At 44.0% G+C, this 15,998-nt stretch overlaps 2 protein-coding genes across 2 annotated transcripts in view; both read left to right on the top strand.

The window, feature by feature from the left end:
- Positions 1-482: 482 nt before the first annotated feature.
- Positions 483-4,538, top strand: LOC526966 (melanoma-associated antigen B2). Its single transcript, XM_015461750.3, has 2 exons — positions 483-672; positions 2,946-4,538. Exon 2 carries the CDS (start codon positions 3,007-3,009, stop codon positions 4,375-4,377), a length of 1,371 nt encoding a protein of 456 aa, XP_015317236.1. The 5' UTR covers positions 483-672; positions 2,946-3,006; the 3' UTR covers positions 4,378-4,538.
- Positions 4,539-15,278: 10,740 nt separating this feature from the next.
- LOC509870 (melanoma-associated antigen B3) overlaps positions 15,279-15,998 on the top strand; it is a 54,355-nt gene continuing 53,635 nt past the window's right edge. Inside the window, exon 1 of the mRNA XM_024988634.2 lies at positions 15,279-15,694. The gene's annotated coding sequence lies outside the window, so the exon portion shown is untranslated. The remainder of the gene's footprint in view (positions 15,695-15,998) is intronic.

Raw genomic sequence — 15,998 nt, 5'->3', positions numbered from 1 at the left:
ACTGGTGGGACAGCCACAGATCTGCAGAGAGAAAACCCAGGCCTTAACAAGAGTCAAAAAAAGTATTAACAGGAGACCTCCAAAACCAGAGGGAGACAAATAGAATTCAGTAAATTCTTAGCCCTGAGAGATCCAGAAGCACTACTTGTGAGTGGTCCCCTCATTCCACCAGTGTGATCTCAGAGAGGGCAAGGCCTCCTCTGGCAAGATCAGACCCCAGTTCTGCACAGTGGGTAATCTTGACCATAACAGGCCTTAAGGTGAGGACCATCAGTACTAATGAGAGGATCTCTCCCCCAAAGAGGGAGGCTCACAGAGTGGCGCCCCTCCTGACAAGCAGAGATGCTCAGAGCAGTGCCCTGACTCCCCCCACTAGGGACTCAGGGAGGCGAGGGCTTTGTTTGGGGGCTGGAGGACTCAGGCTCATAGATGGAAGAGTCCCAGGATCTGATACACTGCACACGGAAGACCCTGAGAGAGAAGCCAGGGACGGATGAATATTGAGCTACCGGGGTTCCCGTAGCACGCCGCCCTTGCCGTTGACCCCGGGCGACCTCACGTAGGACCGTACGCAGCTCCCCTCCACTTCCGCTTCGAAGGCGAGAAGCTCCACCGGTAGCCGCAGCGACCGTTTGGCGGAGGCTTAGTGTCCAGGAGTCGTCTGGAACCAAGGTGAGGACCTGAATGTGGCTGAAGGGACTTTCCCAACCCTCCCAGTAATAAAAGTGACCCATCCACATCCCACCCCTGTGTTATGGCTCTTGTGGGCCCCTCAAAGCTATCGTCTGAATGTGGTCTAGAGTGTCTCAGGCTAAGGCGTTGGTCTGTGGGGGTAGGCTGGGATTCTACCCCTGGAGGAGGTCTAGGTCCTAGATGAGGGCCCTGAGGGCTGAGGAGCAGAGTTCGACACTGCGAAGGGGCCACACTGAGCGACTTCCCTATACTGGGCTCTAGGACGCCCCGGGTAGAGCTGGCCGATTCTGGTGCCCCCTGCAGGTGGTTTGGGGGAAGTGAGAGCCTTGCTCTAACAATAAAACCAGTTTAACAAGGGACCTAGTCCCCAACAAGATTCATGGCTGTGACACTAAGTGAGGATGGGGGCTCCTCCCATAAGAAATGGGGCCGCATAAAGTGCCAGCCCTGTTTTCAGGCCTGGGAGAATCTGGCGTTTTGACAAGACACTTCCCAGGTCATTTCAGGGAAGTGACAGACCAGGTCAAAGGGGGCAGCCTCAGGTTGGCAAGGGAGGGTTTCAGATTTGCGAGGGGTTATGGTGAGAACCTTGGGGGCTGTGGGGATGTTCCACACCACGTCATTCGGACACATCCTCCATGTTGTCATTTCTGGCAGACCTCAAGGATACATGTCGGTTCCCACTGCAGGCTAATGGGGAAGTAAGGGTCTTGGTCTGAGGGCAGTGGTCAGCAGAGAGAGAAACCTTAGACCCTGTCATGAGTCAAATGTAGACCTTGGTTGCTTCTATGTCCTGGCTATTGTAAATAGTGCTGCAGTGAACATGAGTACAAGTGTCTTTTTACATTACCGTTTCCTCAGGATATATGCCCAGTAGTGGGATTGTTGGCTTATGTGGTACTTTTATTCCTAGTTTTTTTATGAAAAGTGAATTAAGTCAGAAAGAGGAAAGGCAATATCATATATTAATGCATTTATATGGAATCCAGAAAGATGGTACTGATGAACCTGTTTACAGGGCAGCCTGGAGAAGCCAACATAGAGAACACACTTGTGGACACAGTGGGGGAAGGAGAGGGAGGGGCAGATTGAGAGAGTAACATTGAAAATGTACACATTACCATATGGAAAATGGATAACCAGTGGGAATTAGTTTTATGACTCAGGGAGCTCAAAGCCAGTGCTCTGACAGCTTAAGAGGGGTGGGATGGGGTGGGAGGTGGGAGAGAGTTTCGAGAGGGAGGGGATATACAGTATACCTATGGCTGATTCATATTGATGTGGGGCAGAAAATAACACAATATTGTAAAGCTTTATCCTCCAGTTAAAAATAAATAAACTTATTTTTAAAAAGACATATAGAAGAAAAGAGAAGCAAAAAAAAAAATATTTTAGACTTTGAATTGGGATCTTGTGTGGGACCACAGGAACATCAACCTGCCTGCAACAGCTTCCATTCTTAGAGGACCATGTTTGGGAAGATGAGGTCATCTTCACTTCCTCCTGTTGGAACACAGTGTGGTTGGCTTTTACTATCAGACGGGCATCAGTTCAGGAGAAAGTAGAGTTTCTCTACCAGGAGCCCAATTGAGGAACCTGAGTGAGGAATCAGAGCGTACATCCCAACCCTTGGATTTCAGCCCAGGAAATCTCAGGGATGGGCTGTGAGGTTGAACATCTGCTTCAGTGCTTTATAGCAAGTCTAGGGGAGGGGAAATGTCTAGTCTGAAGGTGCAGCCATCAGTCAGGAAATGGAGAATAGTGCCCAAAATTTTAAGGAGCCAAGGTAAGGGCCATGAATGATGATCCCAGTGAACTCAGGATAGAAAATACCCTACTGAGCTCTCAGCACTGGGTATCCCCTGGGAGGGAGGTGGACTGAGGCATTCTTTCACTTGCTTCTGGATCATGTGGAAGTCTACAGTGTCTGCATCAGAGTAGCAGACGGAAAGGTGCCCAGGTTCCACCAGGACTTGATGTGATAATACTGGAGATGAGCTGAGAGGACGCCACTGCCAGCACCTGCTGTCACCTCAGTAAATCCAAAGCAGGGCTGAGAGGATGCAGAGGAATATTAAGGCCTCTGTTCTTCCTCTGGGATTCTCAGGGGACAGGCTGAGAAGGAAAACAGGAGCCTTGTGGGTTCCTAGGGCAGTGTCCTCAAGGACACCTGCTGAGGTGGCCTTTGATTAAGCTAAGGTAGAATCTCCCTGTTGTAAGGTGCTCATGTCACCTCATTCTCCATCCTCCAGGTGCCGCAGTCTCCTGTCTGTTGGCCCAGACTCCTGCCTGCAGTCCCTGACTACAGCTGCCATGCCTCGTGGGCAGAAGAGTAAGCACTGTGCTCGTGAGAAACGTCGCCAGGCCCGGGCTGAGACCCAGGGTCTTCATGATCAGGCTACCACATCTAGGGGAGAAGAGACCACCTCCTCCCCTCCTGATTCAGAGAGCACTCCCTCAAGTTCGTCTGCTGCTGGCACCGCCACGGGGCCTCAGGGAGCCCAAGGCACCACCAGTGCTGCTGCAGGTGCTATACGCAAAAGATCTGGTGTCGGTGGCGCAGCACGCTCGAGATCTGGTGTCGATGGCGCAGCACGCTCGAGATCTGGTGTAGGTGGCGCAGCACGCTCGAGATCTTGTGTAGGTGGTGCAACACGCTCGAGATCTGGTGTAGGTGGTGCAGCACGCTCGAGATCTGGTGTAGGTGCCGAGGGCCAAGTTCAGGAAGGTGAAAATTCCTCCCGGGCCTCAGCTGCTGCTGAGAGCTCTCACACAGATCTTCTGACCATGGAGTCAGAGAATTTGGTGCAGTACATGCTGTTTCAGTATAAGATGAGGGAGCTAATTAAGAGGTCAGAAATGGTGCAGGTTATCCACAAAAGGTACAGGGAGCAATTCCCTGAGATCCTCAGCAGGGCCTCTGAGCAGATGGAGATGGTGTTTGGCATGGTGCTGAAGGAAGTCAGGCCCAACAGTCACTGCTATACCCTGGTGAGCAACCTAGATCTCAGCGACAGTGAGTCTATGAGAAGTGACTGGGGGCTGATGAAGAATGGTCTTCTGATGCCTCTGCTGGGTGTCATCTACCTGAATGGCCATCGCGCCTCTGAGGAGGAGGTCTGGAAGTTCCTGAATATTCTGGGCATCTATGATGGAAGAATGCACTTCATCTTTGGAGACACCAGGAAGCTCATCACAGAAGATCTGGTGCAGGAAGAGTACCTGGAATACAACCAGGTGCCTGGCAGCGATCCCCCTCACTATGAGTTCCTGTGGGGTCCTAAAGCGCTCACAGAAAACAGCAAGACGAAAGTCCTGCAGTTTTTGACCAAGGTCAATGATTTGGTCCCCGACGCCTTACTGCCACATTATGAGGAGGCTTTGAGAGAGGAGGCAGAGAGAACCGGAGCCAGAGCTGCAACCGGGACCGGCCCTTCTGCCTCAGCCAGCGCTGGCCCTTCTGCCTTGGCCAGGGATGGCACTTCTGCTGCAGCCAGGGCTGTCACTTCAGCCTTGGCCAGGCCTGATATGTCTGCCTCGGCCAGGGCTGGCCCTTCTGCCTCAGCCTGGGCTGGCCCTTCTGCCTTGGCCAGGGATGGCACTTCTGCTGCAGCCAGGGCTGGCACTTCTGCCTCAACCTGTGCCCACTCCAGGGCCACATCCAGCCGCTCATCTGGCCCCTAGTGTGGTCTGAAGCCCATTCTTCACTTTGTGGTTGGAAAAGCCTGTCAACCTATGTTCCTAATATGCATCAATAACTTGTTGACTTTTTATTCCTCAATTTTCAATTGTTACTTTTTACAACAAGTTTATTTTAGGTTCATGATAGAAGTACTCGAATTAAATGTGTCTCATGCTATTTGCTGTTTGTCAGATTTAGGATTAAGAGTTTTGTTTTTTGAAATACATATTGGAAATCCTCAAATCACTTTTGTGATCCAAGATGAGAATAACTACACTTTAGGATAAGAATATCCATAGAAATGTGCAAGACACCGCACTAAGAGAGGCTCAGAATATAGATGCATAGAGAGATAGCTGAAAGTTTGTCAATTTTTGGCTTGCTTTACTCTCTGTTTAGTTTCCCTCTATGTAAATGTAAAAGATATATACTTTGATCGGATTATATTTTTCAAGAATGTTTGAGAATATAAATTACAGCAAATGATTTATACGTGGTTCTTCTTTTACACAAAAATTAATTGAGCATCTGCTCTTAAGAAAACTCCATGCTTGTACTGGCAATGTTTAGTCAAAAAAAAAATAAGCAGTGCATGCCTCTGCCCATGCAGTTATAGTTTCTCAGAGAAGCTGTCATTATTTGGAAGAGGCTGAGTTACTCTCTAAATCACAAAGAACAAGAAAGAAGCAAGGTAAAGAGGGGGTGGCAAGAACATATTACTTTGGTTTCATTGCTAAGCAGAAGTTTGGCTGATTGGGGAGGTTGGATCTTTTTTTATTTTTTATCAGTTAGAACACTGCATAGTCGCTGACATCTCTTAGATGCCAAAAAAAAAAAAAAACCAGCTGATGTAACATCTGAGGTCAAGATAATCATAGTAATAACTGCCATTGCCCCTAATGTCTCAATAGATACAGGTGCCGTGTCCGATGCTTTCCATAAATACATATATTCCACCAGTCCTACAAGACAGAGCTTATCAAACTCACTTCACAGTGGAGAGCTTGAGGCTTATAGAGTTAGAGTTTGGTTTTGTGCCGAAATACTTAAGGCTGGTAATTGACAGAGCTGGGACTAGACTCCTGCCCTAAACTAACTTTAGGACTCATACTATTCTTCTCTCCCCACCCTGAGACATACCCTTGTTTTTTTTTTTTTAAACAAGTACTTTTGACATTTCATTTCCTTTTCCTTATTTAGTTACTTTTTATTTATTTGGCTGTGCTGAATCTTATTTGCGGCACATGGGATTTACTTCCCTGACAAGGGATTGAACCTGGGCCCCCTGCATCGGGAGCCTGGGGTGCTAGCCACTGGACCACCAGGAAAGTCCCCACCCTGTATCTTTTATTTCAGTGTTTTTCTCAGCACTTCAAAATTTGTCCTAGGTGATAAAAAAAGAATGCCCTTGTGCTCAAGCTACTGGATTGGAATGTGTAGCCAGAGCAGTAAGAATACCAAATATATTTAACAAAAAATACATATACCTTATTCATTACTCACAGATGAATGAAAGAGACAATATTCTGTGCCAGTATAAGCATGTACGTTGGCCATGTTAGATAACCTCTGAAGACCAAGGGCTCTCCATATCTTGCTTACAGTCTCTTGCCTATAGAAAGTAAATCTATCAGAACAGAAATGCCATGAGAACCTTCACCTGGCTGATGAGATAGATAGATGTACTTTTTTTTTTTTCCCTGATGGGCTATCACCTCTCCTGGGACTCCTTGGGCTATAGCTTGTCCATCTCCCATCACTCCTGGGACAGGGACCCATTCATTCTCTGTAGCACTGCAGAGCAAACACGGCTCAAGAGTTTGCAGAGATGTGGAATTTCCCCAGAAGCCTTTAATCCAAGACACAGCAAGATGAGGACCCCATGTAGGAGGATTGAGGAGAGCAACACCCCAGAATATGGGGTGGGGGTCACTGGGATAGCACTCCCGTCTGCTCTCAGACACAGGATCTCAGAACTGTTAGGCCAAGCATGCCTTGCTTATTTTTCAGGCTTCTCAGAAACTTGGTCTTGGGGCAGAGTTCTGAGGTTGCATAGGAGAGAGGGTCAATCTCTCAGAAATGATGGTGATAAACCTGAATGAGGGTGATAGAAAGACCCAGCCACAACAGTAGCAACTTGTAAAGACCTGTCCTCATTGGCAATCCCATGAAGTCCAGAAAAATCCAGGCTGCTGTGGCTAACATTTTCAACTCAGGTCCCGGGAAGGTGGGGACATTGGGAATCAGCAGAGTCCTCAGCCTCAGATCAGCAGAGAATAAAGTCCCAGGAAGGGTGCAGAGTCAAATTGAAGACCCAGGGTGTGGATATGGAAGCCCCTCAACCCCAGCTGACAGGGCTACACTAAGTCCCTCCTCTCCAGTTAGCCCTGGGAAGCATAGGTAAGTGCTGGCCAGCTCAAGCGCCCCCTGACTTCTGACTGGAGGGTTTCAAGGAGATGTGGACCTTGGTTTATAGGCTGTCTCTTCATCAGAGAGTGGAAATCCCAGGCATGACATTTGCACAGTCCTGTATGAGGAGTGTGTCAACCAACTACCCCATTATAGATAAATTCTTAGAAAGTCCTGCAAATGTAATGGGCCCTGGGAGGGAAGAGGCAGGGCTTTCAGAGTAAGTGTATCCCTTATTTCCTGAAGGAGAATGGCTTCAGGGCATTTAAGTCCTTGGACTAATGGAGGAAGCCTCTATCAGCTGAGGAAGGGTACCCAGTTCCTAACAGGAATCAACTGATGGCACTGACTGACAGCGAAGGATCCCTCCCAGAAAGAAGGGGGCTACAGAGGGCACTGTTCCTGTTAGGCCTTAGACTGTGCCACTTAGGCCTGGTGACATGGTGAGTCCTACTCACTTCCTTCCAGAACATCTCATGGAGGTAAGGAACCTCATCCTGATCAAAGGGAGCAGCCACAACTCATAGAAGTATGATTTCCAGATTGTGCCAGAAGCCAAGGTAAGGACCCTGATGACTGAAAAGACCACCCACCTTAAAACAATGGGGCAGAACATATTCCCTCCACTACAGTTAGCCTCGGAAGACCACAGGCTGTGGTGGCCCGATGAAGCAAATTCCACCTCTTCCTCGCGGGTCTCAGGGAATTGGGGGCTTGAGGGGAGAAGCCTTAAGGTAAGTCAGTGAATATTTCCAGGTTGTAAGTATTTCAAGGTTATTTCTAAGTCAGGGTGAGGATGGTAAAGAATGTGGGAACCCACATACCAGGATGACCACATAGAATCCTGCCTACTATCAGGCTAAAAGGCCCCAGGCAGAGTTGTCAGCCCAAGGGACCCTTCAGTTATGACTGAGGAGTAGCAGGAAAGTTAGAGTTTTGGTCTGATTGTGGTGGTCCCATGTCAACAGAGGGGGGGATCTTGGGCTTGGCTGAGAGTCAAATTTGGGGCCCTGAGAGGAACTGTCTTTTATCCTCAACCAGCTTCTAGAGCTTTCATCCTTGTGAGACTATGGGCAGGGGTAGCTAGATAAGGCCACCCTTATTTCCTCCTCCAGGCTCACAGGGAGGTATGGGTCTTACTATGAGGAGATAAGCCTCAGGTCTAGAAGGAAGGGATTCCTCAGGCCCCACCAGAAGTCAAATTTTGGAGCGTGAGTGCAGACTGAGGGGTGGACCCATCCTTGAATAGAGACAAAGAGTGTCATGCCATACCCTTTGATATCAGTTCTAGAAAGCTCAGGGGAGGGCTGTCAGGCAAGGCTTTCCCTCACTTCTTTATATCAGGCCTTCATTTTGTTGTTGTTGAATCACTAAGTCGTGCCTGACTCTTTTTTGATTCATGGACTATAGCCCCCCAGGCTCCTCTGTCCATGGGATTCTTCAGGGAAAAACGAGTGGGTTGCCATTTCCTCCTCCAGGGAATCTTCCCAACCCAGGGACTGATTTAGGTCTCCTGTAGCTCCTGTATGTACCACAGGCAGATACTTTACTACTGAGCCACTAGAGTGGCCCTATTTCAGGCCTAAGGGAGGTCAGATCTTTGATGGAAAGTGCAGCCACCAGTCATGAGAAAGGAGGCATATGGTGCCTTCCAAGCACTGTGGTAGATGCTTTACAATTACCATGCCACCAGTCCTTCCAGACAGGGCTTCTCAAACTCCACAGATAAAGAGCCTGAGGCCCTCTCAGAGTTTAATGACCTGACAAACTTCCCATGGCTGGTAAGTGGCAAGGATGGTCGTAGGCCCTTGAGTTGAGTTAGTCTAAAGCTCACCCTCTCACTCCTGCAAGCCTGAGCTGACCTTGTGCCCTTAATTCCCTTTTTATTTTCATTACTCTGAACTGTATCAGAAGCAATAAGAAGAAGGACTCTCAGGTCAAACTATTATATTGTAATACATAGCTAGAGCAATAATAATAAAACTAAAATAAATGTGACATATGAAGTGAAGAAACAAAGCAATGATGTTTGCTGACAATAGGATCATCTGTTCATATATATGAGGTCTCAGATAAGCTTTAAAGATCTGAAAGCTTTAGAGTAACACATAAGCTCAAAAGATCAGGATTCAAAAACAAGTCATCTTAGAGCCATTTCTTTGTATAAAGAAATATCTATTAGACATAAAATATAAAGTTTATGTATTCAAACACAAGTTCCCTGTTTAGTCTGGCTGAAGGAGAGGACAGGTTTCCCAGAGTCCAGCTCCAGCAGCTAGGGAATCAGCCTGAAGGGATGAGCAGTGCTGGCGAAGAATGATGTAGCCTCTGACTCCAGGTACAGGACTACATGTTTATTTCAAGAATCAGGTCTTCTTTTATACTTTGACAAAAGCATTAGGTCAGAGGTTTGACATTTTTCAGTTCCCCCTCACCCAGATTTATTGTCTCATTGTTGCCCTTTAAACAGAGTTCCTGTTTCAGCAATTCTCTCAGAATGGTGTTTACTTGTGATTACATTGTAACTCATGCTTATGTCTGGGCTGCATACCACAGTCCTCCGTTTATTTCTTGTCTTTCTAAATCCTGCTTGCCCCTGGTATCCTAAGCTCACTATCTCCTAAAAAGGCTTCTAGCTATTCTTAATTATTCCTAAACCCTAAACTCAGCAAACTTCCTTTGCCATCAACATTTCCCTCACAAACAGGTCTCAGATAACAATCCTTCCCATGGCCTCAAGCTGCGGCCTATGTGCTCACCCTGGGACATTCTTTGTAAAAATCTTTGAACCCAAATGTCAATGGTTACTTTATAGATTATTTTCTGGCACAACTGCAGAAGGGTTTGTGCTTTCTCATAATTCTCTGAAGAACAATAAGCACCTTAACATTCTTTCTAGCCAACTCAACCAAATAAAGGAAAGAACAAGTCAGAATCACAAAACCTAACCCCTTCATCCTGGGACCGTGCCTGCAGGATGAGGAGAGGGGGTTGGGGCCATGCCTCCATTTTGTCAGTAATGCCTAACACGGCTCCCGACACAGGTTACCATGTTTGTTTCTCTCACGGGTCTCTACCTGGGCCCCCTTACTTATGCCATGGATTTCCCATCTCTCCTCACTCCTAGGACAGGGACTCCTTCTCTGCAACACTTGCAGTAGGGAAACTGCTTGGGGCTTTTCAGGGATGTGACATTTCCCAAGAAGCCATTTATCAAAGGAGCAAGGGCCTATAGGAAGATAGCCATGCATCTGGACTGAGGAAAGCAACACCCCAAGAATATTAGGTATAAGAAGGCTCCAGGTAGAGCTCTCAAGCTGAACATCTCGCTCACAGTACAGTTGTCAGGGGCTTGAGACCTTTGGTCTAAGGAGGGCAATCTCAGGTCAGAGAAGGAATTGTCAGATATATATGTAAAACCCCTTCAAAAGAAGTGAAAGAAATAGCCACCCAGAACCACTGGGGTTCTGTAGCGTCCATTTACTGATATCAGCCCTGGGAGGTCCTGAATTCCATCATAGGATGAGGAAGAGAGAGGCCTTGAGAGCTGAGAAAGACAGAGCACTACTGCCATGGGCAGGGCACGTTCCAGAACCAAGTCTTCCAGCTCCTCCCACATAGTGACATCCAGGGCAGATCCTTCATCTTGTGATTGAAAAGAGAAGTATTCCAAGTATTTGAGTGCCAAGATGGAGCTGAAAGGAACATATTTCATGTCTTCTTTTGTTCTTGCTTGACCTCAGTAACTGGGAGATGTATCTTTTTCTGTTTAGGGCTTTCTTTTTCTTTTTTGGTATTCTTAAAATACTCTTCCTTGTAATTGAAAGTTTATTTGACTTCCATATCTGTGTTTATGAACAAAATATATCCCATTTGTTGCTGTATTTCAGTGTAAGTATAAAGGTTTTGGTATTTTGTATAATGAATCAAATCCTTGAATCTCCCTTTGTGGTTCAGAACAAGATAACATGTCAAGAGAACTGGCATTTGCTTGCCAATGTGAATGAACACAGAAAAATTGTTGGTATCAGGAAATAAAGAAAACGGTCCTGACTGAGTGGCATCTGTAATACAGTGGAATGGGAATTCCCAGCCCCTGTATCCCCTCAGCAGCCCAGATTTTAACATTGTATAAGTAACAAAATACCTCTATAGAAGGTCCAGAATGCAATTAACAAATTGCAGTACCACAGGTAAGCATATAGCTTAGATCAGCTATACTTGAAATGGGTAAGAACAGCAATTTGACTTTATTGGCATTAACCCTTGTCTCAGGCTGGCACAGTTCAGTACAAAGAGAGATTGTGACCTTACTTGGTGGGGGAAAGTGAGAGTGGGGTGAATGTTCCGAGTGTCCAGGAAAATGTTAGAACTAAGAAATGAATTCAAGAAAGCTGCAGGACACAAAATAACACACAACAATCAGTTGTGTTTGTAAACATTAAAAACAAACTATCTGAAAAAAAAATAAGAAAACAGTTCTATTTCAAAAATGTCTAAAAGAATAAAATACTTAGAAATAAATTTAACCAAGGAAGTAAAAGATCTATACACTGAAAACATGGAGACATTGGTTGAAGAAAGTGGAAAAGACACAAATAAAATGATGTCCCAAGTATACGGATTGGAAGAATTCACATTGTTAAAATATTCATACTACCCAAAGTGATCTACAGATGTAATGAATGTGTGTCATAATTCCAGTGGAATTTTCCAGAGTAATAGGCTAAAATTCATATGACACCTCAAAAGACCTTGAATAGACAAAGTAATCTTGACAAAGAGGAACAAAGTTGTAAATATGGTGCTTCTTGATTTTGAACTATAGTACAAGACAGTGTGATGCCAGCATAAACATAGACACACAGATCAATGGAACAGAATAGAGCCATGTATAAACCCATGCATATATAGGCGAGTAATCCTTAACAAAGGCACTAAGAATACAAAGGAAAAAAAAGTATTCTCAATCAACAAATAGTGTTGAAAAAATGGAAAATCTGCCTGCAAAGAGTAAAGCTAGAGTCTTATCTTGCATCATACTCAAAAAAATGGATTCAAGACTTTAAAATGAGGCCAGAAATCATAAAATTCTTAGAAGAAAACATAGGGGAAAGCTCCTTGTCATTGGCCATGGCAATGTTTTGTGTTTTTTTGTTTTTAATTTGACAACAGAAACACAGACAAGAAAAAGAAAAATCAGTGGGGCTACATCAAATTAAAAAGATTCTGTAGAGCAATGGAAACAATCAAAAATTGAAATGGTGAAATAGAAAAACTTTGCAAGCCATATATCTGATGTTAATATCTAAATTATAGAAGGAACTCATACAACTCAATTACGGACTAATTAATTAACAATAACTAAAAAACGAGCAAATAACCTAAATATTTTCTAAGGAAGACATAGAAATGGCCAACAGCTATGTGAACAGGGGCTCAGCATCACTAATCATCAGTGAGATGGTAATCCAGACCACAATAACAGATCACCACATACCTGTTGGGAGAGCTATTATCAAAAAGCCAAATGGTAAGAAGTGTTGGCAAGGGTGTTGAGAAAAGGGAACCTTTGCACACAGTTGCTGAGAATATAAATTGGCACAGCCACTATGGAAAACAATGTGGAGGTTCCTCAGAAAATCACAACTGTAACTATCGTACGACTCAGCATTTCTACTTCTGAGTATGCAGTTGACCCTTGAACAACACAAGATTGAACTGTGCAGGTCCACTTATAGACGAATTTTTTTTCAATAAATACATGGGAAAACTATTCCGAGATTTGAGATAGCCTGAAAAAACTCACAGGTGACACGCATAGTCTAGAAATATAAAAAATTAAGGGAAAGGTGTCATGAATGCATAACATTTATATAGATACTAGTCTATTTTATCACTTACTGCCATAAACTATACACAAATATGAAAAGGTTGTATTTATCAAAAGTTGTGCACACACAGACACACACACACACACTTATGGACCATGAACAGCACTATTCATCTCTGATGAGCAGTTTCTGTAGTAAACTGTGATCGCAAAAAAAGTGATCACCAGTGGTTCTCAGGTATTTCTCACTGTGTTTAGTACAAATCTTGAATAACACCATTGAACTCATATGAAGTGCTGCTAGTGGTGCTGGAAGTGCTCTCAAGAAACAGAAGTCATGATATTATATGAAAAAGTTGAATTACTTGTTGTGTACCACACTTTGGGTCTGTAGTCATGGTTGCCACCATTCCAAGATGACATACTCCTTTCCCTATTTGGAACCAGTCTGTTGTTCCATGTCCAGTTCTAACTGTTGCTTCCTGACCTGCATACAGATTTCTCAAGAGGCAGGTCAGGTGGTCTGGTATTTGCAGCTCTTTCAGAATTTTCCACAGTTTATTGTGATCCACACAGTCAAAGTCTTTGGCATAGTCAATAAAGCAGAAATAGATGTTTTCCTGGAACTCTCTTGCTTTTTTGATAATCCAATGGATGTTGGCAATTTGATCTCTGGTTCCTCTGCCTTTTCTAAAACCAGCTTGAACATCTGGAAATTCATGGTTCCCGTATTGTTGAAGCCTGGCTTGGAGAATTTTGAGCATTACTTTACTAGCATGTGAGATGAGTGCAACTGTGCAGTCGTTTGAGCATTCTTTGGCATTGCCTTTCTTTGGGATTTGGAATGAAAACTGACCTTTTCAGTCCTGTGGCTGTCTAGGTTGATCAAAGCTTTTCTTCCAAGGAGCAAGTATCTTTTAATTTCATGGTTGCAATCACCATCTGCAGTGATTTTGGAGGCCAAAAAAATAAAGTCTCTCATTGTTTCCATCACTTCCCCATCTATTTGTCATGGTGTGGTAGTATCATGTCATCTTCAAACAGTGCATTTTACTTCTTTTTCAACTTGGATTCCTTTTATATCTTCTCTACTCTGATTGCCACAGCTAGGGCTTCTAAAATCATGTTGAGCAAAAGTGGAGACAATGCACATCCTTGAGATTTTCATATTAAGTGAAGTCAGACAAAGACAAATATCACTCATATGTGGAATATAATTTTTAAAAATGATACAAAGGAACTTATTTAAAAAATAGAAACAGACTGAACAGGTATAAAAAATGAACTTATGGTTACCAAAGAGCAAATGGGGCAGGGAGCAATAAATCAGAAGCTTGAGATGAACATATACACATACTGTATATAAGGTAGATGGCCAAGAAGTATCTATTCTATAGAGCAGGAAACTCAATATTCTGTGATAACTTATATGACAAAATATTCTTTAAAAGAATGGATATATATATAGGTATAACTGAATCACTTTGTAGTACACCTGAAACTTATACAACATTGTAAATCAACTGTACTCCAAGAAATTTAAAAAGAAAATCACTGAGGAAAAAACAGATCTGTCTGGACAGGTTTTAATGCAGATGAAAGTGCCCTATTCTGGGGGTTTTGCCACAAAGTACATGCATTGGTAAGGAAGGGAAGTGAACTCCAAGATTTGAGACAGAAAGAGGCTAATTCTATGATTTTGTGCAAATGCTGTCAGATTTTTGTGCAAATGATCAGGACTCCCCTAAACTATAGGGCTGCTAACCCTGAACCTTCAAGGGAAATGATAAACACCATCTGTCAGTCTTTTGGTTGTACAACAAGAAGGCCGGACAGCATGAACCTTTGTGGGGATTGGTGTCATCAGTGCTTCATCCCTGAATTCAGGAAGTACCTTGGGGGTTATTGACTGCCTTTTAAAATTCTTTTGATACTGGACAATGCTTTGGCCACCCAGAACCCCATGAGTTCAACACTGAAGGCATCAAAGTGTCTCCTTTCCCCTAAACACAACATCTCTAAGTCAGCCTATAGATCAGAGGGTCAAAGGGACCTTTAAGGGTCATTACACATGGTACTCTATGAAAATGATTGCCAATACTATGGAAGAGAACCCTGATAGAACATCATGAAGTCTGGAAGGATTACACAACTGAAGATGCAATTGTTGTCACACGCGCACACACACAAAAAAAAGCCCATGAAAGCCCAAACAATAAATTCCTGCTAAAGAAAACTGTCCAGGTGTTTTGCATGCCTTCACAGGATTTGTGACAGAGTCAGTTAAGGAAATCATGAAAGAGACTGTGGACATGACATGAAAGGGTGGGAGAGGGTGCAGAGTCCCAAAATACAGATCTTGGAAAAACCCAAGAGCTAACAGACACTACAGCAGTGGAATTAACAAAATACGACTTGATAGAGATGAATGGTTCCGAACCAGAGCTGGATGATGAGGAACAAGATGTAGAAGAAGCAGTGCCAGAAAACAAATTGACATTAGACAATCTGGCAGAAGTGTTCTGAGGACTCAAGACTGCTTTGACTCTTGTATGGCATGGACCCTTCTATGATAAAGGCACTGAAAAGAAAGCAAATGGTGGAAGGAGGACTGATAACACACAGAAACGTTTTTAGAGAAATGCAAAAGCAAAATCTTCAGACAGAAATTACAATGTATTTCCATAAAGATACACTGAGTGTGCCTGCTTCCCCTGCCTCCCCTTCCACCTCCTCCGTTCTTCCATCTCTGCCACTCATCAAGGTCAACCCCTCCTCTTCCTCCTCCTCTTCAGCCTACTCAGCAAGAAGGTGTCAGGAATGAAGACCTTCATGATGATCCACTTCCAGTCAATGAGTAGTAAATAATCATTGTGCCATACCGGTAATAATCTTATCTGTTGAGTATGTGTGTGAGTGTCTTTTGCTAAGAGCTCATAACTGTAGGCAAGGACTGTATGAGATGTTTCTGTGTCGTCATCATCTTCATCATCACCACCAGCTAAGTATTCATCATGTAGAACATTGCGTGCAAGACTTGTATTGAAATGGATAGCCTACCATTGCATAGGCAGAAGGTGAGTGATATTTAATATAAAATTAATAATGTTTCACTTTATTATTGTTTTATAACTTTAGTTTCAAAGAATTGTATTATTGCACACTGTCCCACCTCTCTCTTGACAATGGATAAACTGCCTATCAGCCTGTCATCACAGGTAAGTTTTCTCTTAAAGTAACAATGTTTTCAGTACTGTATTATAAGTATTACCAAAATAGTGTATGCCATAAAAATTTTTAGCTATTCATTCATTACTGTATATGTTCCGCTACCATGAAGCAATCCTATCAATTACACTAGGCTACTATAAAGCAGTCATA

Source organism: Bos taurus, chromosome X, assembly GCF_002263795.3.
Source record: "Bos taurus isolate L1 Dominette 01449 registration number 42190680 breed Hereford chromosome X, ARS-UCD2.0, whole genome shotgun sequence".
NCBI lineage: Eukaryota > Metazoa > Chordata > Mammalia > Artiodactyla > Bovidae > Bos > Bos taurus.
The sequence above is the reverse complement of the archived record's forward strand: the minus strand, read 5'-3'. Positions and strand labels throughout refer to the sequence as shown.

Coding starts and splice junctions, on each gene's coding strand:
- LOC526966 (XM_015461750.3), top strand. CDS start 3,007: ATGCCTCGTGGGCAGAAGAGTAAGCACTGTGCTCGTGAGAAACGTCGC.